This window comes from Pongo pygmaeus, chromosome 14 (genome assembly GCF_028885625.2).
Source record: "Pongo pygmaeus isolate AG05252 chromosome 14, NHGRI_mPonPyg2-v2.0_pri, whole genome shotgun sequence".
Taxonomy (NCBI): domain Eukaryota; kingdom Metazoa; phylum Chordata; class Mammalia; order Primates; family Hominidae; genus Pongo; species Pongo pygmaeus.
The window spans coordinates 57,794,188-57,819,967 of NC_072387.2; the positions used below are offsets into that span (position 1 = coordinate 57,794,188).

Consider the following 25,780-nt stretch of genomic DNA (forward strand, 5'->3'; position numbering starts at 1 on the left):
AAAGTAATAAGATGGTTTCACTTAAATTCTTTAGTCTGCTTTTGCTGTACAGAGTAAATCACAGAAACACCAAGATGCAATTAGACATGTAATTGTATTGGAAATACTGCTTTTGATACTTTACTAACATTTTGTCTTACTAAGAGTATTTTTATGAGTTACCAAAGTAATATATGTTTGTTATTTTTAAAATAGACAGAAGAAAAATTTTATCATAATTCCGCCTCCTAGAGACTAATTACTTTTTAAAAATTGTTTCTCAGTCTTTTTTCTCTTACTTTCTTTACTTACATGAGATCATTTAACTCTGGATCCTACCCTTTTCACTTAACCGAAGAAAATACTTATGCTATAATGTTAGTATAAACATTGGAGCAGCACCTTAGTCTAGTAATTTAGAGTAGCCAGTGGTTTTCCAGCCAGCCTGCCTGGGTTCACACTCTGGCTCCGCCTCTTACTAGTTGTGTAACTCTGGGTAACTTTACCTCTCTGTGTCAGCTTCCTCATCTGTAAAATGAAATGTTACTAGTGTGTACTACATGAGGCTTTTATGAGAAATGAATGAGTTAATATTTGTAAAGGTCTTAGTGCCTGGCACATGTTAGGTACTATGTGTTTTTTGTTGTTGTTGTTGTTGTCTCCTTATTTATTTATTTATTTATTTTAATAGAGATGTGGTCTTGCCATGTTGCCCAGACTGGTCGCTAACTCCTGGGCTCAAGCAGTCCACCCGCCTCAGCCTCCCGAAGTGTTAGGATTACAGGCATGAGCCACCGCACCTAGCCTCCTAACTCTTTCCGTTGTGTCTTCTGGTACCTTATGCTAAAGGCCCTCACTGTACTTTTCCAGAACAGAAGCAATGTAGCATAATGGTTAAGACAATGGATCTTGGGCTGGATCTGGCATATCAACTTAATTACCTGTGAGACCATGGTTGAATTATTTAATCTCTCTCAGCTACAATTTCCTGATTTGTAAAATAGGAATAATAGGAGCTACTTTATAAAGTTATAAGGATTAAATGAGATAATTTAGGGCCTGGTACATGATAAACATGCAGAAGATGTTAGGTACTGTTATTATCATCACTCATATAATTATTACCACTACTAGCACCCGTATTCTTACCGTTTTTCCACTGATACCATCACTTCCTCTACTTCCTGTTCTGTCTGAACAGAAACCTCAATCCCAGAACATGGGTTTTCTTGTAAACTTCTTTTTGAAGGTTCTTTCTTTTCTAGCATCCAGCACTTGTTTCATAAGACTAGCAGGTCAACATTTACAAAGTTTCCCATTCCTACTTTAAAACTTTATCAATGTATTAACTATCCCACTTTTTTTTTTTTTTTTTTTTTTGAAACAGAGTCTTGCTCTGTTGCCCAGGCTGGAGTGCAGTGGCCTGATCTCGGCTCACCGCAACCTCCATCTCCCGGGTTCAAGCAATTCTCCTGCCTCAGCCTCCCGAGTAGCTGGGACTACAGGCGCTTGCCACCATGCCCAGCTAATTTTTGTATTTTTAGTAGAGGCAGGGTTTCACTATGTTGGCCAGGCTGGTCTCGAACTCTTGACCTCGTGATCTGTCTGCCTCGGCCTCCCAAAGTGCTGGGATTACAGGCGTGAGCCACTGCACCTGGCTATCCCACCTGTTTTGGAGCTCACAGAATTCTATGTCACTTTCTTTGTCTTAATCAACTTACTTCATAGTCACTTTCCGGTTTTCATAAATCATAAGCCCTATGAGAGCTGCATCTTGAGCAACTAGGCTGTCATATAGCAAGGGCTCAATAAGTATTTGTTGAACTAATAAATGAAGGACTTTGGTCCCTGCCTCAAAACTTTCTTTCTACTTCAAGTTTTCACTTTTTCCCTCATGGATATACCTGAATTAGTTTTCTATTGCTGCTATAACAGATGACCACAAAGTTGGTGGCTTAAAACAACACAAATTTATTATACAGTTCTCTAGGTAAGAGGTCTGAAATGAGCCTTACTGGGCTAAAATCAAAGTGTTGGCAGAGCCAAATTCCCTTCAGACACTCTAGGGGAGGACCTTTCCTTGCCTTTTCTACCTGTGGAGATTGTCTGTTTTCGTTGGCTCATGGGCCCCTTCCATCTTCAAAGCCAGCAATGGCCAGTCAAGTCTTTCATGTTGCAACACTGACTCTCCCACACCCCTCTTTTGCTCATAATGACCCTGTGATAACATCGGGCCAATCAGATAATCAAGGATAATCTCCCTATCTCAAGGTAGGTGGTTAGTGCCTCAGTTCCAGCTGCAACCTGATTCCTCCTTGCCATGTAACAAAACATAGTCACAGGCTCCAGCGACTGGGACAAGGAGATCTCTCGTGGGGCATTATCCTGCCTACCACAATCCCGATCTAATACCTTTGCTACATAGTTCCTTATCTTCTCAATTCCAATTAATTTACCTCTATTCCACTTTAGTGATTCATGGCCACACTTTGGACTTTTCCATTACTCAAAACTGCCACAATTCTGAAACCATAAACTTCAGAATTCTGATTACAATTTCCAATCCTTCTATGTTTTGGGAAAGTACATAGGGGATAGATTATAAAGGTTTATTTACTAGGTAAAGTAGTATGAACTTGATCCAAACAAAGTGGGAAGTCGATGTAGAGTTTCGTCATGAAAAAAAAAATGGTCAAAGCCAAGGAAGCCAGCCTTTAAATATGGGAATATTGAATTAGTCATATGTCTTATGTGCTAAACTTTTTTTTTTCCTTAATCTGATTTTTATTAGAAAAATGAAGAGGGAAAGCATGGACCCTTAGGAGATAATGAAGAGATGACCAGAGTATCTACTGACAAAAGACAGGTACGTTTTTATGATTTCACATATATATGCTTATAATAACAAAGCAAAAGGAATAGTATAAAGTAGAATAAAAGTGCCTCCATTTCTACTATCAAGGGAGTTTTTAAAATACTCTTCTAAAAATGGTCTGTATATTTACAAGACTATATGTCACTCCTTTTTTTAAAAAAAAAGTACAGATGGGATTATTCTATGCTACATCCTACATCTTGCTTTAAAAAAAAAAAAAAAAAAAAACTCTTGATAGTTCATATAGATGTGTTAAGAAATACTCTCCCTTAGTTCTGTCACGCTCCCACACACCTTGCTGGGTATGCCAAGAATGCAAGGCCCTAACCACTTTTTACCTGGGTCATTTCTCAGAGTTGTGTTTGCAGTGATCAGCCCTGAAGGTTGAGATAATATCTCCCTCCAGGACAAAGAGCAATCTGGCTTACTTTCTGCTGTGAAACAGTAGGACCCTCAAGCTCAGTGTTCCTCTCCTATAACACTACCTACCCTGTGTCCAGGCAGCCATCTGTGCCCATCTGTATTACCCCTCATGGGGCTTGAGGGCAGGAAACAGAAATGATGCTCATACTGACTGCTGTGCTGCAAATAATAAAGTTCATTGTTTTTAACCCAGAAGTTTCATGTTTTCTGCTAATATCCATGAAACAGTAACAGGTTAACTTAGTTGGTAAGTAGGGTAAAATCAAAGTGCAGACTTGAAAGATGAACCTTGTTCTTTTTAATATTGTATAGTATTTCCTTGTTACTTTATTCCTTTGAGTTTTCCAGAGGTTCCGATTCACTGGGTGCAGAGTAGAGACTAAGCATGTATGTTTTGAAGAGTTACCTTGATGATTCCGATGTATATTCCTAGAGATTTCCTAATTCATTCTGAGAGTGAGCCCAGTAGGAATATAGAAATAATTTGTCTCAGAATATTTACATGTTTTCATAATAAGAAAGGCCAAGGGAAAAAAAATAGTGAATCACCATTTAAGTCAATGTACTGGTCCATATACAAAACAGACTGTCCCCTTTTGCCCATGTTTTAGTGTAAAACTCTGTGATTAGGATCAAATAGATGACTTGCCAAAATGTTAGCGAAGTGAAGCAAAATCAAATTCAGAGCAGTGATTCACTGAAAAGATTCAGTCCTCTGAGAGTTGCGGTAAATGGAAGTGCCGAAATGGAATGCAACTTGAGCTTTTATTTGTTTTGTTGAGTTTGGGATGGAAAAATCTTTGTCTCAAACTTGATATTTTGGCCTTACCTAGATGCAAAATGAAAAAAAACATATTTTCTGAGGTAAAAAGGACTCTAGACAAAAAAGTGATAAATAAACTTGACCCAAAAGATTGTTCTAATAACAAATAAGTTGATGAGTGTGCTTCTCACTTGATAGGAACAATTTTTTTTTTTTTTATGTTTTGTTCTGGCTTTATTTCTGTCTGCTTAACTAGGAAAATCTAAAGCTGAAATCATTCCCTTGCAGCCACTTCCACTGGTCATGTTGATTCAATTTAACAATAGGAGCTCTGTCAAGATCTTTTGATGAGGCAGCATTACTTCTTTTCCAAGATGATACGTATTGGCCGGGCACGGTGGCTCACGCCTGTAATCCCAGCACTTTGGGAGGCCAAGGTGGGCGGATCACGGGGTCCAGAGATCGAGACCGTCCTGGCTAACATGGTGAAACCCCGTCTCTACTAAAAATACAAAAAATTAGCCGGGCGTGGTGGGAGCTACTCAGCTACTCCAGAGGCTGAGGCAGGAGAATGGCATGAACCCGGGAGGCGGAGCTTGCAGTGAGCCGAGATAGTGCCACTGCACTCCAGCCTGGGCGACAGAGTGAGACTCTGTCTCAGATCAATCAATCAATCAGTCAGTCCAGCCTGGGCGACAGAGTGAGACTGTGTCTCAAATAAATAAACAAACTTATTGAAAGTATTCAGAAATCAATAATAATATATACTTCGCATTTGAGGAGCATAAAACTCAAGAAATTTTGGTCGGGAGGGGAAAGTGTTCGCAAATTCAAGGTCAATTTAAAGCTTATTTTAAAAACCAATATAGATAGGTTTTTCATATTTTACATACATCCTTAGGTATATATTTTGTAAAGCAGAGATTTTTGTATTCCTTTATAAATGTCCTTCTAGTTTAGGAGATGGTTGGTTAACTCAGAAATAGAATTCCATAAAATCTTCTCTGTTCCTTCTTTTTTAGATATTTTACAAATTATTCCCCGTAATCTCAAACATTTATACTCAAAACCAAAACTGAAACTTGACTAGTTAATATGGCTTTGGTCTGATCCTTAAAGTGATTTCAGATATGCTGTATTGGGGGATAAGTATAGGGTTAAATCCCTTTGGAAGGGGATGGGGAATAGGGACACCCTCTCCTTAGCCTAAGCTCCCCTCATGTAACAGTCAGTCCCAAGTCCAAGGATCAGGTTTACATTCCTTACTTCAGAGGCTTTTGCTGTGAAAACAGCATAGACTGTTTTGTGCCTTATGCAGAACTGACTTTTTTTTTTTTAACCTTAGTCTGTTTTATCTGATATTGTTATACCAGCTTTGATTAGTATTTGCTTAAGTTGAGAAACTTTCGGTTCAATAGTAACACAAAACCTTCACTCAAAGAGATCCACTGGAAGTGCTTAGAACCCCAGTCAGTCCCCAGTCTGCAGGGCTTAAATCAGGCTCAGCCAGTCCCTGCTCTGTGGAATATTGCTAAGATAGCTCAGGCTTACTACTCTGACATCAAGTTCTCTCATCCTTTTTGATACCTGATGGTATGTCTTCCTTCTTTTTGTTTTTATAACTTACCTATAGTAGGAGGTGGGACCCAACTATAGTAGTCTAGACTGCCATAGTGCTAAAAATTGATACAGCCAGTAGTTTCTCAAAAGAAATTGAGAATTATCTTTTCTTTGGTCAATATCTAAAATATTTTAGAATTTAAGATGACCTCTGCTTTAGTTCTGCCTTTTACCATCTGTGGGTCTTTCAGAAAGTCATGTAAACTTTCTGGGCTTTACTTATCCATGTGTAAAATCAGGGCTTTATATTCTTTATTACCATCTAGAAGCTTAATACTAAATGGTACTACACTTAATCCTATAAGAAACAAGTCAAATTGACCTAGTTCTTGCCCTTTACTAGGTTATAATGTGTCTAATCTTTCACTAGAACAAATTAATGATAATTACATCCTTAATTATTTGATTAGTAGAGCCTAGGTTTAGAAAATTTCTGGCCTAAAGTCAACACTAAAGTTTTAGAAGCTTTTTGGATCTAATGAGAAATGTGGTTTGTACAAACTCTGTTTAGATAAAGAATTAAACAAAACTTCCATTTTTATTAGTAATTCAAGTATAATCCATAGTATGATTATTAGGTGTTATAACTAATAAGTTGTTATTTTATATCTTAATGTAGGTAAAGAGAACTGGTCTTGTGGTGGTGAAAAACATGAAAATTGTTGGTCTCCACTGTTCTAGTGAAGATTTACATGCTGGGCAGATTGCTCTTATTAAACACGGGTCAAGGCTGAAAAACTGTGATCTTTATTTTTCCAGAAAACCATGTTCTGCTTGTTTGAAAATGATTGTAAATGGTAAGTGCAGAAAAGGGTTTGTTGGGGATTAAGAGTATTTTTCTGGGATGGGTGTGGTGGTTTATGCCTGTCATCCCAGCACTTTGGGAGGACAAGGCAGGAGGATCGCCTGAGCCCAGGTGTTCAAGAATAGCCTGTGCAACATAGGGAGACCCCATCACTACAAAAAATAAGTTAGCTAGGCATGGTGGTGCATGCCTGTAGTCCCCACTACTTGAGATAATGAGGTGGGAGGATTGCTTGAGCCCAGGATGTCAAGGATACAATGACCCGTGATTGCGCCACTGCACTCTAACCTGGGTGACAGAACAAGACCTTGTCTCCAGAAAAAAAAAAACGAAGAAGAGAGCATTTGTCTGAGAGCAGTCAGTGGGAACACATTTGCTACATACCACAGAGATAATTTAGAAATATGTATCTGCAAGTCAGGTGCTATGGCTTGCACCTGTAATCCCAGCTACTCAGAAGGCTGAGGCAGGAGAATTGCTCAAGCCTGGGAGTTTAAGGCTGTAGTGAGCTATGATTGCTCCACTGCACTCCAGCCTGAGTGACAGAGCAAGACCCTGTCTCTAAAAAATAAAATAAAAAATATAAATATATATCTGAAGACAGTTTGGTACATTATAAGAGTAAGCATCAGAAAACATGGATTCTGGTCTCATTCATGTCTACTAACCTATTAAATGACCCTCATTGTATGAGTAGACTAATGCTAACTGCTATAACAAAACAAAATTTCAGTGACTTAATGTACTAGATATTTATCACCTGTATAATAGTCCAGCGCATGTGTTGCTAAACAGCAGGCAGCTTTCTCCATTTGGTTGATTCCTGGGCTAGGCATCTTCTGTCTCATTGCTGTTGTCACCTCTAGGGCTTTGAGTCCTCTGTATCCAGAGGCAGACTGAGAAAGAATGAGTAGAGACAGTGAACCTGCTTCTTAAAAACCCTGACCTGGAAGTCACATACATCATTTATTTTCTCATCCATTGTGGGAACTGTTGTTCCCACTGGGCAGCTGTCTTTCAGTGACTACTCTACACTTTGGAAGGAGGAACACAAATTTTTAATGTATAGCCATCCATCCACACCAGGCTATTCACTAAACCTCTTTGTGCTTATGATTCTGTTTTGCATCCAGGTATATGCCGACCATTCTTTCATTTAAAAAATATGCATCTTGTTGCATAGGCATCATGGCAGATCAAAAAATGAAAAAACTAGTGTGGTTCCTAATCATTACCCTTGAGGTGTTATTTGGGGGCCAAAATAACAATTTAATGTGATGCATTATCTAGTACCAAATCAGTGATACAGGTTGTAACTGATATTTGGTCTCAGAGGAGAAATAGTGATCCCTGCAGATTTCCATATTATGAAAGGCTGGGGCTTAAGCTTGATCTTGATGCGTCATAGGTAGAGGAAGAGGAACACATTCCTGGTCAGGGGGAACAGTGCATATGGAGTCATCAAGTTGTAAGAAGCAAAGTTCTAGGGTCAGTATTTGAAATGGAGAATTATTCTTGGAGAATAGTGGCAGATGAATTATAATGATAGTGGAGAACTTTGAAGAACTGTAGAGCCTTTGGACTTTGTCTTATAAAACAGAGTTCCTAGGCCTGTTGTGAGAAAGAGCTATTTTTATTTACATCAAAGCCTTAAGAGTAATGATCAGACCTATGTCAAGGTCAGTGCCTTGAGCTATAAATGGCAGAACTTCTAGAAGAAATGGATCATGTGGCTAGAAACCTCTCGGCCTGCAACAAGTATTTCGAGCAGGTAGGTACCTGTGGTAGTGATTGGATTCTATATTCTCAACTGTAGTTACCAATACATTGAGAAGATAGGTATGAAAGTGGTGGTGGCATTTTTTTCACCTTTTCCCAACTAACCAGGCAGATCGGACATGCATTTTATCACTCATGTTCAACTGACCTACAGTTCCTGTTTGTAGGTAATGTGGAGACATTGAAGATTGTTGAGAAAGATGTAACATGATTGAAATTTTTGTTGTTATTGCTGTTATTGAATTGGAGCAGGGAGAGATTAGAGATTGGGAGCTTGGTTAGTAGACTATTGCATTAGGCAAGGTACAAATAGGGTTCAGATGATGACATTGATACAGAAATGAAAGAATGTGAAAGAACCAAAACATTTGTTGGCTGATCTGTTCTAGATCAAGGGAGAAAAATGAATAAAAGATAGTTGTGCTTTGTGCTGAGCTAACTGTGCTGAAAGCAGTCTTAATAGCCTCGGAGCCACAAATTAGAGGGAAGAATAGGAGAGTGCAGGTAACTCATCACTGCTTGATGTCTTAAGACATTTCATCCTGACAAGAAAGATAATGAAGTATGGAAAGTCAGGAAGGACCTACAATGGAAATGCTTGTATATTGGTGTTGGACAGTATATAAACAAAATTGCTATGTTAGATTAGGCTTATGTATTATATTTAGTTATCTTAGGAAGGGGGCATGGTTGAACCCCATGCTGTAGCTAGATTACTTTAGTTAGAATTGCTATTACCTCAGTTACAAGGCAAAGATTGTTGTAGCACAGTGATTCTCCAAGCGTGGTCTGTGGACTCCTGATGGTCCACGAGGTCAATGTTATTTTCATAATAACACTACCTTCAGGCTGGGCATGGTGGCTCATGCCTGTAGTCCCAACATTTTGTGAGGCTGAGGCAAGTGGATTGCTTGAGCCTGGGAGTTTGAGACCAGCCAGGACAATATGGAGAAACCCCGTATCTACTAAAAATAGAAAAACTAGCTAGGCGTGGTGGTGCACAACTGTAGTCCCAGCTACTCAGGAGGCTGAGGTGGGAGGACCACTGGAGCCTGGGATGCAAAGGTTTCGGTGAGCTGTGATCATGCCTCACCAATGCACTCCAGCCTGGGCCACAGAGTGAGACCCTGTCCCAAAAACCAAAAACAAAAACACTACATTCATACTAATGGTACCAAAACAATGATAGGTAAAACTACTGTTTCTGTATCTTTATTTTTATTTTATTTTTTTTTTGAGACAGAGTCTCACTCTGTCACCCAGGCTGGAGTGCAGTGGCACAATTTCAGCTCATTGCAACCCCCACCTCCCAGGTTCAAGCGATTCCTCTGCCTCAGCCTCCTGAGTAGCTGGGATTACAAGCGTGCACCAGCATGCCCAGCTAATTTTTGTATTTTTAGTAGAGATGAGGCTTCACCATGTTGGTCAGGTGACCAACTTCTGACTCATGATCTGCCCACCTCAGCCTCCCAAAGTGCTGGGATTACAGGCGTGAACCACCGCGCCCGGCCTGTTTCCATATCATTAAGACAGTGGTGCCAAACTGCACTGGTAGTCGTCATACTCTTCACTGCACTCAGAGGGAAAAAAGAAAACCAGTTTTACATAAGAAGGTCCTTGATGAAACAGTAAAAAGTATCAATTTTATTAAATCCCAATTTGAGTCTGCATCTTTTTAATATTCTGTGTGAGGAAACAGGAGGTGGGTATAAAGTGATTTTGCTACAGACCTAAGGTATGAAGATGGCTTTAAGGAAAACCATGTATGTGATTGTTTGAGTTGCAGACTGACTTATCTACTTTTTTAATGGAACATCATGAACTGACAATGGTTAGTTAGACTTGAATATTTGGCAGATATTTTCTTGAAAATATAGTGAACCTGTCACTTTCAGATAAACAACTGACAGTATTTGTTGCCAGTGATAAAATTTGAGCTATCAAGTGAAAATTAGAATTTTGGAAAACTCATATTCTCTATTATGAGCCTGACAGCATCTCACCACTTAGACTCTTTTGATGGGATTGGTGGTGATATTAATGAACGGGATTTTTTTAAATATTATAAAATCAGTAAATCATTGTTTTCCGGATGACCAATGCACAATGCTACAAAATCATGCATGAGTAAAAGCCATTCTAAGTGCAAGACAGACCAACGGACTTTAACGTAACAGTTCAAAAAGTTTGTTGATATGGTTTCAGATTCTACATTGTAACTAACCTTTAAGAAACTATCCCTTGTCAAATTTTTATGTAGTGCCAAAGAAGAATATTCACAAGTATCTGAAATGGCTGTTAAAATACTCCTCTTTCAACCACATATCTATATGAGGCTGATAATTTTCGTATACTTCAATGAAAACAACATATTGCAACAGATTGAAAACAGAAGCAAATTTGAGCATCCAGCTGTCTTCTATTAAGCCAAATTTTTTTTTTTTTTTTTTTTTTTTACAAAGCAAGTTACTTTATTAGAATTTTAAACAATATATAGGTGATGGAATCATTCTAACAACACATCTATTCACTGCTTACAATTCCAACCAATTTCAGTTCTCTGATATCTAATGACAAGAGGGAAGACCTGTTAAAGTTCCTTCCACCAGTAAAACCCACAGCTCAAAGTTGTGGAAGTGATTAACTGAGCCATAGGCCTTCATTCACATGTTTATCACATGAAAATACCACACAGTGTTTTCTTATAAGGTCAACCACCTGGGAACTAATTAACATTAGCATTAAGATTTAAATGAACTGTTAGGCACAGGGCTAGATCAGGCATTATAAAACCCTGTGGTTCCCTAGTCAAGTCACACAAATCCCCAAATATTTTAGCTTGTAACAGTTTTGTCCTTCCTCTCTTGAGACAATTATTTGGGTACTTGCTTTTGGAAATAAGGTAATTCACAATGGAAGTTTCCTAACTGTGATGGTGCTTTAGGCAACTTTGGAGAATGAAGATAGAAATTATGCATGATTATATAACATGAAGAGTTTAATTTCTATTACACACTCAATTTCCATGCCCTGATTTCTCTTAGCTCTATAAACACATGTAAATCTTCTGCAGAGCTTTAAAGAGCTCTGAAAGGGAAAACACCTTTCCATATATGGAATTGATAGCATAGTACAGGCCAGGCACAGTGGCCCACACCTGTAGTCCCAACATTGTGAGGCCAGTGGGAGGACCGCCTCAGGCCAGGAGCCCGAGACCAGCCTGGGCAACATAGCGAGACCCCATCTCTACCAAAAAAAAAAAAAAGTAGCTGGGTGTGGTGGTGCATACCTGCAATCACAGCCAATCTGGAGGCTGAGACAGAAGGATTGGTAGAGTATGGGAGTTAGAAGTTACAGTGAGCTATGATGTCACCACTGCACTCCAGCCTGGGTGACAGACTGGTCTCTATTTAAAAAAAAAAAAAAAAAAGGTATAGTGATACACTATTAATTCCATGTATGCTAATATGAGATAGCATCCATATAAACTACTATCAAGTCTTTATGTGCCAGCTACTGTAATAAGTCTTTTCAAGTTTAACTCACTGAATTCATAATGAATTATGAGGTAGCTACCATTATTTCCCCCATTTTACAAATAGGGAAACTGAGGCTGGGAGACAATATTTAACTTGCCCAAGGTTCTAAAACCAGTTACTGGCAGAACTGGTATTTGAACCTACTTAGTCTGTTTCTAAAGCCTGTGCTATATAAACTCTTACCCACTATGCTATGCTATTCATTAGTATCCATTTAACAATTACTACTATTGCATTAGCTGCAATTATCACTCCTATAGTACAGGGGAATCTATCAAAGAAACACTCAGCTTTCACTTATCTATTTCTGAAAACATTTTTTATTGAAGTATAAGTGCATTTCACTGATCGATTTTTATAATTGTCAATTTATTTAAGTACTTTGATTATATGATGTAAGAAAAATGTTTGAAATGTCTTCTGGAATTAACCAGAACACAATAAATGTGCAAAATTTAGAATAGAATTTACAGAGTTTATAGGCCACTGAAGCCCATCCATGAAACCCTTCATGAAACCCATTCGTGAGGCCAAAGGGCAAAACAAACCCTCCCTGAAAATCTGAATTGGGCTTTTAGAATTTAAATTTAAATGTCTATACGAATTCTGCTGCTCAGTTTTGTCCTTCCACTCTTCTTAATTTTCCAGTGATACTGCTGATAAGTATTGTTTTTCCTTTTACTATTAATCCAAATATTAAAGATATTTGTAAAAATTTAAAACAATCTCGTTCTTACAAAGTTTTGTTTTGGAAAATAGTTTTTTTCATAAAGCTAATGTTATTTATATTAATGTATAACAGATTATTGTTATTTTTAATGAATTAATAAATATTTTAAATTTTGTTTTAATTTTCAAGTACAATAAATATCAGTAGATATATTCCACATAAATAAAAGCTCTTTGGGGTCCTCAATAATTCTTAAGAGTGTTAAGGAATCCTGAGATCAAAAAATTTGAGAAACTCTGCTTTAGCGTTTGCCACTAATACACAAATGTCTGTCTAAAGAGGATTTTTCCCCTCTTGAATCAGGATTACTGGGAGCAGCTAAGATGCCTAGATGAAAGGTTTACCATCACTGCTGGTTAGAACTCGAACAGAGGGAAGGTGAAATGCAACCGGAGGAAACACTCTGATATGAGGTTTGAGGCCTTCAAAATTGCTTTGCAGCATAAGCCACAGTGAGTCAGGAGTACCAGGGAGTGGATAGAATATTCATTTGTTTAACTGAGACTTTTTAGTTCGTATCAGTTATTTTGAAGGGTAGAACACTCTGTGGGCTATCTTTCTATTTGCTTCTGGGTACAATCACAAAAAAAAAGTCTCTCCTAGCTGAAATTACATGCAATACTAGCAAAGGGGTCTCTTTTTTGTAAACTGTTCATTAATTGACGAACATTTGTATACTTAACTATGTATAAGGCATCTCATCGTTCAATTTCAAATACAAATTAAAATATTTTTTCACGTTTGTTATCCTGTTATGTTTTCTCTTTTACAAATTGTCTGTTCGTGTCTTTTTGTCTCTCTTTAGGCCTTATTCTTGTCAATTCATATGTGCTCTAATGAATTGAAATATTTTCTGTATATTTAACATTACTAACCTTTCCTCTGTCACACTGATTGAAAAATGATCTGTTTAGTTTGTTGTTTTGTCTTTAATTTTGTGAGCTTTAAAAAGTTAATATTGCCCTTCAGACACCATCCCAACATCACATAAGAATTTTTTCATGTTATAAATTCTTTGTGGACATTTTTGATAACTGTTTTATTATGAGGAGGACCGTAATTAATTCAACCATTCCCCTATTTTGGTCATTTAGGTTTTTGGGTTTGGGTTTTTTGTTTGTTTAACATCTTTGCTTGCTATTTTAAAGAATGCTGCACTAAATGTGCATGCATGAGATTTCTTCTCTGTATTTAGAATATTTTCCTAGAATGGATTCTCAGAAGAATTCTCAGTCTGCGGACAGGAACATTTTTAATGCATGGAAGAGGTATTTATTCCAGATAGAAAACTCTAGGCAATATTAGTTGTTCCCTGTAACATTTTAAAAAACAGCCATGGCACCATGGAGGACTCTTCGAGTATATAGTTTTAGCGCTGGGCTTTGGGATCACACTTCACAACACCAGTAATTCCACAAATGCATTCCCAGAGGCTCTGTTAGAGGCTGGGTAACTTTTTCTTGAAAAGGCCAGATAATAAATATTTTAGACAGGCCGTGTGGTGTCTGTCACAGCTACTCAACTCTGCCACGCGAAAGCACCCAAAGACTATGTAAGTGAATGGGTGCGTGCGTCTGTGTTTCAATAAAGGTTTATTTATGGATACTGAAATTTGAATTTCCGACAGTTTGATGTGTGACAAAATGTTCTTTTGATTTGTCCGACTATTTTAAAATGTAAAACCCATTCTTAACCTGTGAGCTGTATAAAGACTGACAGTGGACTGGATTTGGCCTGTGGGTGGTAGTTTGCCAACCCTCAGGCTATATAATAGGTGACTTGGTAATAGACATTTATTATATTGAGGGTTCTAGATATACTGCAACGATAGGGTGGATTTTATCATGAAAACCCTAAATTCAACATGTATCTCATAATTACCTTTCATATTTTGTATTTCAGCTGGAGTTAACCGAATTTCATATTGGCCTGCTGATCCAGAAATAAGTTTGCTTACGGAGGCTTCTAGTTCTGAAGATGCAAAGTTAGATGCCAAAGCAGTGGAAAGATTGAAGTCAAACAGTCGGGCCCATGTGTGTGTCTTACTTCAACCTTTGGTGTGTTATATGGTGCAGTTTGTAGAGGAGACCTCTTACAAATGTGACTTTATTCAAAAAATTACAAAAACATTGCCGGATGCTAACACTGACTTTTATTATGAATGTAAACAAGAAAGAATAAAAGAATATGAAATGTTATTTTTGGTTTCAAATGAAGAAATGCATAAGCAAATACTGATGACTATAGGTTTGGAGAACCTGTGTGAAAATCCATACTTTAGCAATCTAAGGCAAAACATGAAAGACCTTATCCTACTTTTGGCCACAGTAGCTTCCAGTGTGCCGAACTTTAAACACTTCGGATTTTACCGTAGCAATCCAGAACAGATTAATGAAATTCACAATCAAAGTTTGCCACAGGAAATTGCAAGGCACTGCATGGTTCAGGCCAGGTTATTGGCATATCGAACTGGTGAGTTACATAGATCGTAAATTGGGGCTGATTGGTTGGGTTGTATTTGTCTCTGAAGTGTTCGTCTCATTTATGGTAGAGTTCATTTACTCATAGTTACCTAAGTTTTGCTGTTCATACAATATAGAGAAGTTAGTGAGACCCTTGAGTAGACAACTCTTTATCCCAGCAGTTTTGGGATTCCTTGTGGCCTTATATTCAGTACCACATTTCTATGTCAGGCCCTTCTTTCTGCTTCTTGCTTTTATGATTTCACTGTTCCTTGAGCCCTCCACTGAAGGTAGGACAAGAAGAGAAAGGAGAGGCCCAGTGCAGTGGTTCATGCCTGTAATTGCAACACTTTAGAAGGCTGAGACAGGAGGATCGCTTCAGCTCAGGAGTTCAAGACCAGCGTGGGCAACATAGCAAGACCTCGACTCTAACAAAAAAATACAAAAAAAATTAGCTGGGCATGGTGGTGTGTGGTGGTGTGTGCCTGTAGTCCCGGCTACTTGGGAAGCTAAGCAGGAAGATTGCTTGAGCCCAGTAGTTTGGGGCTGCAGTGAGCTACAATAGCACCACTGTACTCCAGCTCCAGAGACAGAGCAAGACTCTATCTCCAAAAAAAGAAAAAGAAAAAGGAGAAAACCAAAATTATTCATTTTTGTTAACTCTTCAATATTTTGATGTACTGAATATTTAACAAAATTTTTACAAAATCTTTACAATAACATTAATTCAAAATAACTAATAGAATCAAGGTAAAGGAATGGTGATTATCACAGATTCTTCCAGTTGCTGGTATGTCTTCAATCAGCAAGTTGATAAACATTTTTACTGCATTGTATTAAGTCGTATATTTGGAAAAGGAAAATATTACTTGGGATTTTTCTTTGTTATGATAAAAGATGGCATCTGTATTTCCAAACATGGAACAGTATTATCACATCTTACCTGACATAAGATTTCTCAAAATAGAATCATGATCACTTTTTAAAATGCATCTTTGAAATAAAGGGGAAAAAACATAGACAGGAGGAGCAGTAGAGTAAGATTTGTTTGGGGAGTGTACTGTAGTAGGATTTAAAAATTATTCCAAGAAAGAAGAGAAAGTCATCAGAAAAGGTCTCTACAGATGCTGCTGGTCTGCAGTAGTCAACAGAAGGGAAGTTCTCAGCTGGCAGCAAATCAGAATCACCATTGAAACTTTTATAAAAAGTACAGATGCTATACTTTTTACTTTTATAAAAAGTACAAACCCCAACCCAGACCTATTAAACCAAGTCCCTAACCAAAAATGGCCAAGTTCTATGTTTTTAAAAGTTCCACAGGTGTTCTGATGTTCAGCAGAGTTAATAATTGCTCAATTCTTATTAAAGATTTTGATTCTGTAGGCACATTATATGACCCCAAACAATTGCATTGTGTAAAAGTCTGGTTTCATGTAATTATCTTCTACTGTGGGTTATATATTTATTTCTTTGCCAACTCCAGCTTTGTAAAGAATTTTTCTGTAAACCATTCAAAAGGACAGAAAACATAAATGGGAACAGCTGTTGTAGCTATAATTCACTAATTACCCTTCACTAATTAGAATTCAGCAGAACCCTGCCTGTGTTCCAGAGTAAGAAGGAGATGTGAATCTGCTATTGTTTTACTGGATCTTAATACCTCTTGGTTCTCATAGAACACCTCATACCAGCTGTGATTCCAGTGTTTAAAGATGCAGTATGTATACATTTGCATTTATATTCTTTATTAGATACTCTACACTACTGTATAGCTATAAGTATATCCACTATTGTGCAGAATTTTGTACATAAAGCCCTGCTTACGCATTTGATGGTCAATTTAAAAGATTTTTCAAGGTTAATTGTTGGTTATTATTTTTTTTTTTTTACATGGAACTCAAATCCTGAACAGGGTGCAACTCCTCTGTCACTCACTCCACTGTGCATTCTTCCAGGGAAGAAACCATGTCTTAATCATTTTTTCCTTAGCACTAAACACAATGTGCATTGAATGGATAAAACAAATCTTTTTATCCAAAGATAAAGGGTCCACAATCCCTTATGCAAAACTTTTGGAGCCAAATGTAAAGGAATTCAGAATTTTTCAGATTTTATTTGAGACAGGGTTTTACTCTGTTGCCCAGGCTGAGTGCAGTGGCACTCATGGCTCACTGCAGCCCTCAACCTCTCAGCCTCAAGCAATCCTCCCACATCGGCCTCCTGAGTAGCTTGTACTACAGGTGAATACCACCATGTCCAGCCAATTTTTAATTTTTTGTAGATATGTCTCATTGTGTTGCCCAGGCTGGTCTCGAACTCCTTGGCTTAAGCCTCAGCCTCCCAAAGTGTTGGGATTACAGGCATGAGCCACCATGCCCAATCCAGATTTTATAAAGGTAATATGGTACATATACTGTTATATAGGACTCCCAGTGGCATCTGGGACAGTACCCTGTAATCACATTAATACATACAGAGTGAAACAAGTAGGAATATTTGCACTAAGATTAATTGAGGGCTATAAATAACTCTATTTGGGTCAGATTTGGCCACAAAATAAGTGCATCAAACTTCAAAACTTGATGTAAGAGATTTCAGACCAGAGACTCTGGACCTGTAATTCTTCCTTGATGATAAATAATAACAATGACAGTTTATGGAACACCTACTATGTGTCAAGCACTGAGCTTGGTGATTTATATATGTATCTCATTTAACATTGAGGGTACTTCAGTAAGGTGGATATCCCTATGATACAGTGTGCTTCCGATTAAGCTTTTAATTTCACATTATTCAGTTTGGTTTGATGACCTCATTTCTCCCTAATTAATAGATGAAGATACCATTTTATTTAAAAATGTACATATGATTAAAATGAATTCCAAAACTTCTAACAACAGAGTTCTAAAATGAATTGAAAGTAGTTGCTTATAACTGCTTTTTGAATGATGAATAAAGAGGACCCATAGAGATGTCATGAAATGTATGTTACTAGCCAGGTGTGGTGGCTCCCGCCTGTAATACCAGCACTGGGAGACTGAGGCAGGAGGACTGCTTGAGGCCAGGAGTTCCAAAAGTATGTCTCTAGAATACCTGAAGGTAGCAAAAAAGTGGAAAAAAATGTGTTTAGACTCTTGGGGAAAAAAGAGCAGGAGGAAGGCATCACATCTTATCTATCTGCTTTAAGTACTGAGTTGTGATCTCTTCGTGTCTTGCTTTCTCATCAGATGAGGTGTTTTCCAAAGCTAAGGATTATGCCTTCCTCCTGGACCACAGTACTGATGATGAGAGTAGGCTGGAGTAATCAAGAAAGTTAACTTTTAAAACAGAACTCTGGTTCTCAGATATGAGTATGCCTGAGAATCAAGGGGGGGCTCAGGAGAAATGCAGATTCCTAAGCCTTGCCTGCCTCTCTCAGAGAGGTTGATTTAGGGGACTTCCATGGAAGCCAGGAGTTGCCTCTTTTTTTTTTTTTTTTTAATTTTAAAAACAAGCATCCAGTAATTTTGATGCAAGAGGTCTGTGGAGCACCTTGGACACTGACATGACCACAGGATTGGGAGCTAAAATAACCACACCTGTGTTCTAGAACAAAAAGTTCCCCTCTGATTTTCAGTGATCAAAGAGCCCCAGGAATTTGACTCAGTGATCGTAAGTTGACCTTTCCTTCAAAGTTGTACAGAGAAAACCCTGTGAATGATCAGATCATACGGAGCAATTTCTGTAAAAATTATAGACATGAAAAGATTTTTGAGAAATTACCTCATCTGTCACCAGCCTTGATGCTGAGTGACATCAAATCTGTTTTATGTGGATGAAAATTTATTCCTATTTTAAAAGACAAGTAGTAAAGAATATTCTCTTGATGTAACCAACCTTAGCTAGGCTGTAGAGCTGCATGCTAATGGAAAAATCACATTTTTTTTTCCTCCTAACAAGGTTTAGTCTGTCCCCAGGCTGAAACAGAAAAAGTGGCTTCTGTGACTAAGAAACATAACATTAAAAATATGCAGTGTTGATGGTAGAAAAGGGGGCTTTTAATACGGAGAATTTTTATTCTGGTTTTTTATTTTTTCATTTTAGATTTATGCATAAATTAAACTTTAAAGATTTTAGTTTTGCAGGCAAATATAATCTTATGTTTATAACTTCTGCCACTTACCTTAGAAATGAGCATAAAGCCATTGATTTGTATTCTTGCCCACTCATGTTACACTCTAAAGGTCTAGGAAGGAACCCAATTTTGTTTACACCAAAATCCCTTTTCCCTCTACTCTATAGAAGGAAGTCATCCCATGCACTCTGCTGTTCAGCCTCATTCATTTCCTTTGGAGCACAGCACATAAAGTACTGTTTGTTTCCTTGTTGCTGTTCTCCTTCACCATCCAACTGTAAGTCGTATGAGGAAGGGACTACAGTTTCCCTCACCACTGCATCCTCAGTTCTCACAGTAGTTGGAACATAAGAGGCATTCAATAAATGGAAATTTTTGTCAAGGATTTCTTTTTCTTTTTTTTTTTTTTTTTTTTTTTTTTGAGATGGAGTTCTGCTCTGTCCCCCAGGCTGGAGTGAAGTGGTATGATCTCGACTCACTGCAACCTCCGCCTCCCAGGTTTAAGCAATTCTTCTGCCTCAGCCTCCCAAGTAGCTGGGATTACAGGCATGCACCACCACACCTGGCTAATTTTTGTATTTTTAGTAGAGACAGGGTTTCACCATGTTGGCCAGGCTGTGTCAAGGAATTCTTTATGTCACGGTGCAAGGTGGAGGAAAGGCCAAGCAGGTTGGATCTGGAGGGCTAAGTTTTAGTCTATTTCTTTGCCTGTTTCTGCATCTAGAAATGGAAATTTTATCTGCTTTACCTTTAGGGTAAAAATGAGATCATGAATAAATGTGTTTAACATAAATTATACAAATGCTTTGTGGTATAATTTTGAAAACCAGGGCTTGCTTGAATTTGAGATGGGAAATTTTATTAGAGTATCATAACTGTTTTAAAGTTAACCTCTTAATAAGACATTCATTCTAGTTTTTAATGCAATTGTGGCACAAATTTTCTTTGTACCTTTACTGGAAAGTAGGTATTTACAAATGTTATCATTGGAGGGATTCACTTTTAGGAAATTGTAGGGTGAAACCACAGTTTCAGTTAATCCTCCCCAAAATGAAAATGCCCTAGGGTAAGTTCACAGATAATTGTTATTTTCTACGTGTAAATGTGCCACTTAACTACCTTAGTCCCTTATTAAGATTTTGATAAATACTATGGTTTTCATAATTAGGGTAATTTGTCTTAGAAATTTGAAACTCAACATTGTATAGAAGGAAAAAGTAAATCCTTAATATGTAGAATTTCTATTTTGTTTTTTTATTTTCTGTTTCAGATTAATGGTTTTAAGAAGTACAGCTTTACTTTTGCAAAGGTTTTGGTTCTACAGGGAAATTATAATCTTATGTTTGTTTATAACTTTTGCTGTTTGATTTAGAAATGGGCAAGATGTCATTAACTTGCATTCTTTTTCCCTCAAGGTAAACTGAAGGTCAAAGAAAGGACAACATTTTGTTTAAATCAGAATTCTCTTCATGTGCTTTCTAGCAACAGATAGATAGATAGATCCATAAAGATTTGTTTATGTTTGTATAGAAGTTTGAATTTTTTTCTTAGCAAGAACATTTTCATAAGATATATTTTCCATGATTAGAGTATAAATAATGCTGGGAAAAGACAAATTTAGTTGTTGTGAACAGTTATTACACAAAATCCATTAGTTCTGAAACCTTTATTCAATTTTATCATCTATCAGAAGTAGTCGTTTAGAAACCGGCTTGTTAATGGAGAATCAATGAAGTTGCACTTAGTTCTGGCTACAGCTTTGAGGGACCTGACTGTGGACACTGCCATTTAGTGGCCTTCACATACGTATGTGTGACTGAGTTGGTAGTGACTCTCTCTAGTTATTTGGTACCTAGCTCCCATATTCCATACTTAAAAGTGTTTATTTTAATACTTTTCTGTAATTAGTGAAGATATCAAGGATTGCTGCTACATTTATGAAGTATGTTTCAATACAAGTTTTTATTACTTTTGGAAAAATATATTTCTAAAACTAACATATCATAATTTTTACTGAGTTAAATGCCATATATCTTTCAGAGGATCATAAAACAGGAGTTGGGGCAGTCATTTGGGCAGAAGGGAAATCTGTAAGTATGAAAACAATTCTTTAAATATTTAACCTGGATTTTGTTTAAACATAGTTCAGTCTTCGGTGCATTACAGGTTATTGACCGCTGAGGTGGGCAGATCACGAGGTCAGGAGATTGAGACCATCCTGGCTAACACGATGAAACCCCATCTCTACTAAAAAAAAAAAAATACAAAAATTAGCTGGGCGTGGTGGCGGGCGCCTGTAGTCCCAGCTACTCGGGAGGCTGAGGCAGGAGAATGGTGTGAACCCAGGAGGCCGAGCTTGCTGTGAGCCGAGATCATGCCACTGCACTCCAGCCTGGATGACAGAGCGAGACTCCGTCTCAAAAAAAAAAAAAAAGATTAATATTTTTGTAATGGTGCATTTATGAAGATCTATAAAGATTTGCTCATCCCTCAACAATTTTCTAGATAGATGCATTCATTCAGCAAACATTTGTTAAACACTCTCTACAGGTTAGGCACTGTGCCACAGTGAATGCTGGGGATTAAAGATCACATTTTATGGCCTCATAGTTTAGTGATGGAGATGTAGAAGTAAAAAATAACTGATATGTAAGTGTAATTATAACTGATATCATGAGAACATAGAGGAGGAACCTTTGCTTGGAAAAATAAGTAAATACTCTTGGTGAATATTATTAATGTTAATAATATTAATATTCTTGAAGAATAAGATAATTTCATCAGACAGAGCAAGTCAATAGGACCAGGAGGATAACATGAATATTCTTGGTGAATATTCTTTTTTTTTTTTTTTTTTTTTTGAGACAGAGTCCCCCTCTGTCACCCAGGCTGGAGTGCAGTAGTGCAATCTTGGCTCACTGCAACCTCTGCCTCCTGGGTTCAAGTGATTCTCATGCCTCAGCCTCTTGAATAGCTGGGACTACAGGCATATACCACCACACCTGGCTAATTTTTGTATTTTTAGTAGAGACGGGATTTTGCCATGTTGACCAGGCTGGTCTTGAACTCCTGGCCTCAAGCTGTCTACCCTCTTCTGCCTCCCAAAGTGCTGGGATCACAGGTGTGAGCCACCATGCCTGCCCTGAATATTCTTAATATTAATATTAATAATGTTAATATTCTTGAAGATTAGGAGGATATCATCAGACAGAGCAAGTTAATGGGACTAGGAGAATAACACACAGAGACTGGGGTGAGAGAGAGAATATGGGAAAATGTATTTGATTTGGCACATAGAGTAAGCAACAAATTGGACTGGACCATGAAGAACTCTATATTCCATGTAAAGATTTTGGACTTTATCCTGGCAGTGACATACTATAGCACAGCACTAACCAGTAGAGAGAAAAGGCAAGCCTCAAACTGAATTTTAAATTTTCTAGGAGCCATATATATATATATATTTTGAGATGGAGTCTCACTCTGTTGCCAGGCTGGAGTGCAGTGGTGCAGTCTCAGCTCACTGCAACCTCTGCCTCCTGGGTTCAAGCAATTCTCCTGTCTCAGCCTCCCCAGTAGCTGAGACTACAGGTGTGTGCCACCACGCCCAGCTAATTTTTGTGTTTTTAGTAGAGATAGGGTTTCACCATGTTGTCCAGAATGGTCTCAATCTCTTGACTTTGTGATCCACCTGCCTTGGCCTTCCAAAGTGCTGGGATTGCAGGTGTGAACCACTGAACCCGGCTGGAGCCATATTTTTAAAAGGAAAACAGATGAATTAAGTTTAAGAAAATATTTAATCGTGTAATCGATAAAAAATTATTAATGAAATATTCTACATTTAAAAAATATTAAATCTTCAAAATTCTATGTGTATTTTACACCTGCAGCACCTCTCAATCTAGACTAACCACATGTGGCTAGTGGCGACTGTATTGGACAGTGCAGTCCAAGAATGTTCTAAGTGGGGAAATGATTTGATCAGATTTGCATTATAAATAGAATGAAGTAGGGCTAGACAGGAAATAAGGATATTAATAAAAAGAGATGAGGACTTGGAGTTGTGGGGATGGGTTAGGAGGCTAGAATCAAGAGATATTTAGTAACTATATAGCTGACTGAAAGGTGAGCCTACATTTTGCCTCAGGGACTTCACAGAAAGTAATCTGACAATTTGCTTTGATGTTTCACAAACTCCTCAAGTTCAACTCATCCAGTATCTTCCCTGCTAACCTCCTCCCTCATCAGTGGTCACCATCTCTTCTGTTACTGTACACATACAATCACCTAGCACAATGGATTCCACCTTCAAAATACCTCTTGACTCTACTTACCTCTACCCCAACTGTTAACTCCTACTAGAATACTAGGCTCCTCTGCCAGAAATTCCTTAGCACTCTGTACAACTTGTCTGTGACATTCATCACAGTTAAAGTTATCTGTTCAATTTCTTACCCTCCCCACACTAGAAGGCTCATGAGGGTAGGGACTGTCTTGTTTACAGTTGTATTCCAGCACCTAGCATAGGTGTAACCGGTGGTTGGAACTCTTCATTTGTGTGTACATGAATGCTCAGCAGACTTTTGGCTTAACATCTGGTTCTTAACGATTTTGTGGAGAATGTCAGTTTCTAGTTATCTCTAGAGTAGGCCGGCAGGCAGCACGGTGAAATGGAAAGACACATGGCTTAGAGTCAAGTAAACTGGGCTTGAATTCTGGCTATGTTACTTACTCATTTTGTGACCCTAGACAATTAATCACTCTTGTCCTCAGTTTCCTTATCTGTAAAACAGTAATATTAATAGTATCACTCTTTAGGTTGTTTCAAGAACTGATCAAATGAAATGATCTATATAAAACTCAGTATGGCTGGGCGCAGTGGCTTATGCCTGTAATCCAGCACTTTGGGAGGCTGGGGTAGGAGGATTGCTTGAGCCCAGGAGTCCAAGACAATCCTGGGCATCATGGTGAGACCCCGTTGCTACAAAAAATGAAAAAATTACCCAGGCATAGTGACATGCGCCTGTGGTCCCAGCTACTTGGGAGACTGAGGTGGGAGGATGACTTGAGCCCAGGAAGTCAAACCTGGGTGACAGAGTGAGACCCTGTCTCTAAATAAATAAATAAATAAATAAATAACTCAGCATGATGTTTGACATTTAGTAAATGTTCAGATTTATTAATGAGATAATATTTTGTTTGCAGGCTTTTGTTAGCTATTACATGATTTTTATGAAGCTGCTTCAGTAATGAGTCTGTTGATACTATCACGAGTAATTATAATATATTGAAATTTAATGAGATTTATAGCATATTCCAAAAAAACTATTACACACACATTATTGATAAAATATTTCATTCTAATAATTGATAAAGCATTCAATTAACTATTTCTCTTTAAAAGAAAAATAAGAAAGAGCCATTGAGGTAAGAAGTTCTATAATAATATGCATATAATAGAGGCTCAATAAATACTGAAGATGAAAATGCATTTTTTATTTTCCAACTAAATCACAATAGCACATTTTTAGCCCAACAGAAATTTTCTGTTTAAAGTATTTAAAATTTTTTGACTTGCTAACCAGTAGCATGGCACAGAGCACATAAGAAATTAACAATCACTTGTTGAGTACCTGCTATATACAGAACACTCGAACATGTTGAAGGGATAGAAAAGAAATATATAACATGGTTTCTGCTCTCCAGGATCTTATAATTTATTTGGGAAGTAATATCTGAATCAATTGAAATAATTTGTTAGTTAAGTAAGATAGTATTTAATTAATTGCAAAAAACAAGGACTTCCTTGAGATTATAGATTAGAGAGGTGGTCAGTCTTCTTGGAATTTAGCTTTGACAAGATCACACTGCAGTAGGAGTATCTGGTATTATATTTTTTGATAGCTCAGCTTACTGTAGAAAATTGAATGAATATTCATTATACAAAGTATGACAGCAAGCTTCAACAATACATTGCAAAGTGTCTTTTCAGAATGTTGAAACTAACCATTGGTTTGCTCACTCTCATAGAGAAGTTGTGATGGAACAGGTGCCATGTACTTCGTAGGATGTGGTTACAATGCTTTTCCTGTTGGATCTGAGTATGCTGACTTCCCACACATGGATGACAAGCAGAAAGACAGAGAAATAAGGAAATTCAGATACATCATACATGCGGAACAGAATGCCTTGACATTTAGGTATGAAATCCTTCTTGGTGTACTTTTCTTTAAAATGTAGCAAGGGTTGGTTGAAATTAATTTTCTTATAATTGTAATTTATTTCCTTTTTCAAATTCCAAGAAAGTTTCCTTTCAGAAGTCTAACTTTGGTAAAGCTTGGTCCTCACTGCCAGACCCGAAGCTATGACCTGACCTGAGGTCATCGCCTCTTCAGGCCTTCCCATTTGTTGAGCATGTCTTTTTTTCCCTTCCCTTCCCTCACTCCAATATGAAACTGCTTGAAGTTTATCCTTTGGGATCTTGCTCAGCCTCTCTCATATTTCTGGATGTTAAGAGCTCCTTTGTTTTCTAAATCTGGAGCACGCATTTATTAATACAGTTACATGCCACAGAAAGACATTTTGAGCAACGATGGACTACCTGCACAACGTGTTCCCATAAGATTATAACAGAGCTGAAAAATTCCTGTTACTGAGTTAAGTAGCCATTGTAACATCACACGTTACCTTT

The 25,780-nt window shown here is 37.7% G+C and overlaps 1 protein-coding gene across 1 annotated transcript in view; it reads left to right on the forward strand.

The window, feature by feature from the left end:
• CDADC1 (cytidine and dCMP deaminase domain containing 1) overlaps positions 1-25,780 on the forward strand; it is a 45,492-nt gene that overhangs the window by 5,243 nt on the left and 14,469 nt on the right. Inside the window, exons 3-7 of the mRNA XM_054446788.2 lie at positions 2,771-2,845; positions 6,280-6,457; positions 14,416-14,985; positions 21,130-21,179; positions 25,120-25,289. Coding sequence (XP_054302763.1) covers positions 2,771-2,845; positions 6,280-6,457; positions 14,416-14,985; positions 21,130-21,179; positions 25,120-25,289 — 1,043 coding nt within the window. The remainder of the gene's footprint in view (positions 1-2,770; positions 2,846-6,279; positions 6,458-14,415; positions 14,986-21,129; positions 21,180-25,119; positions 25,290-25,780) is intronic.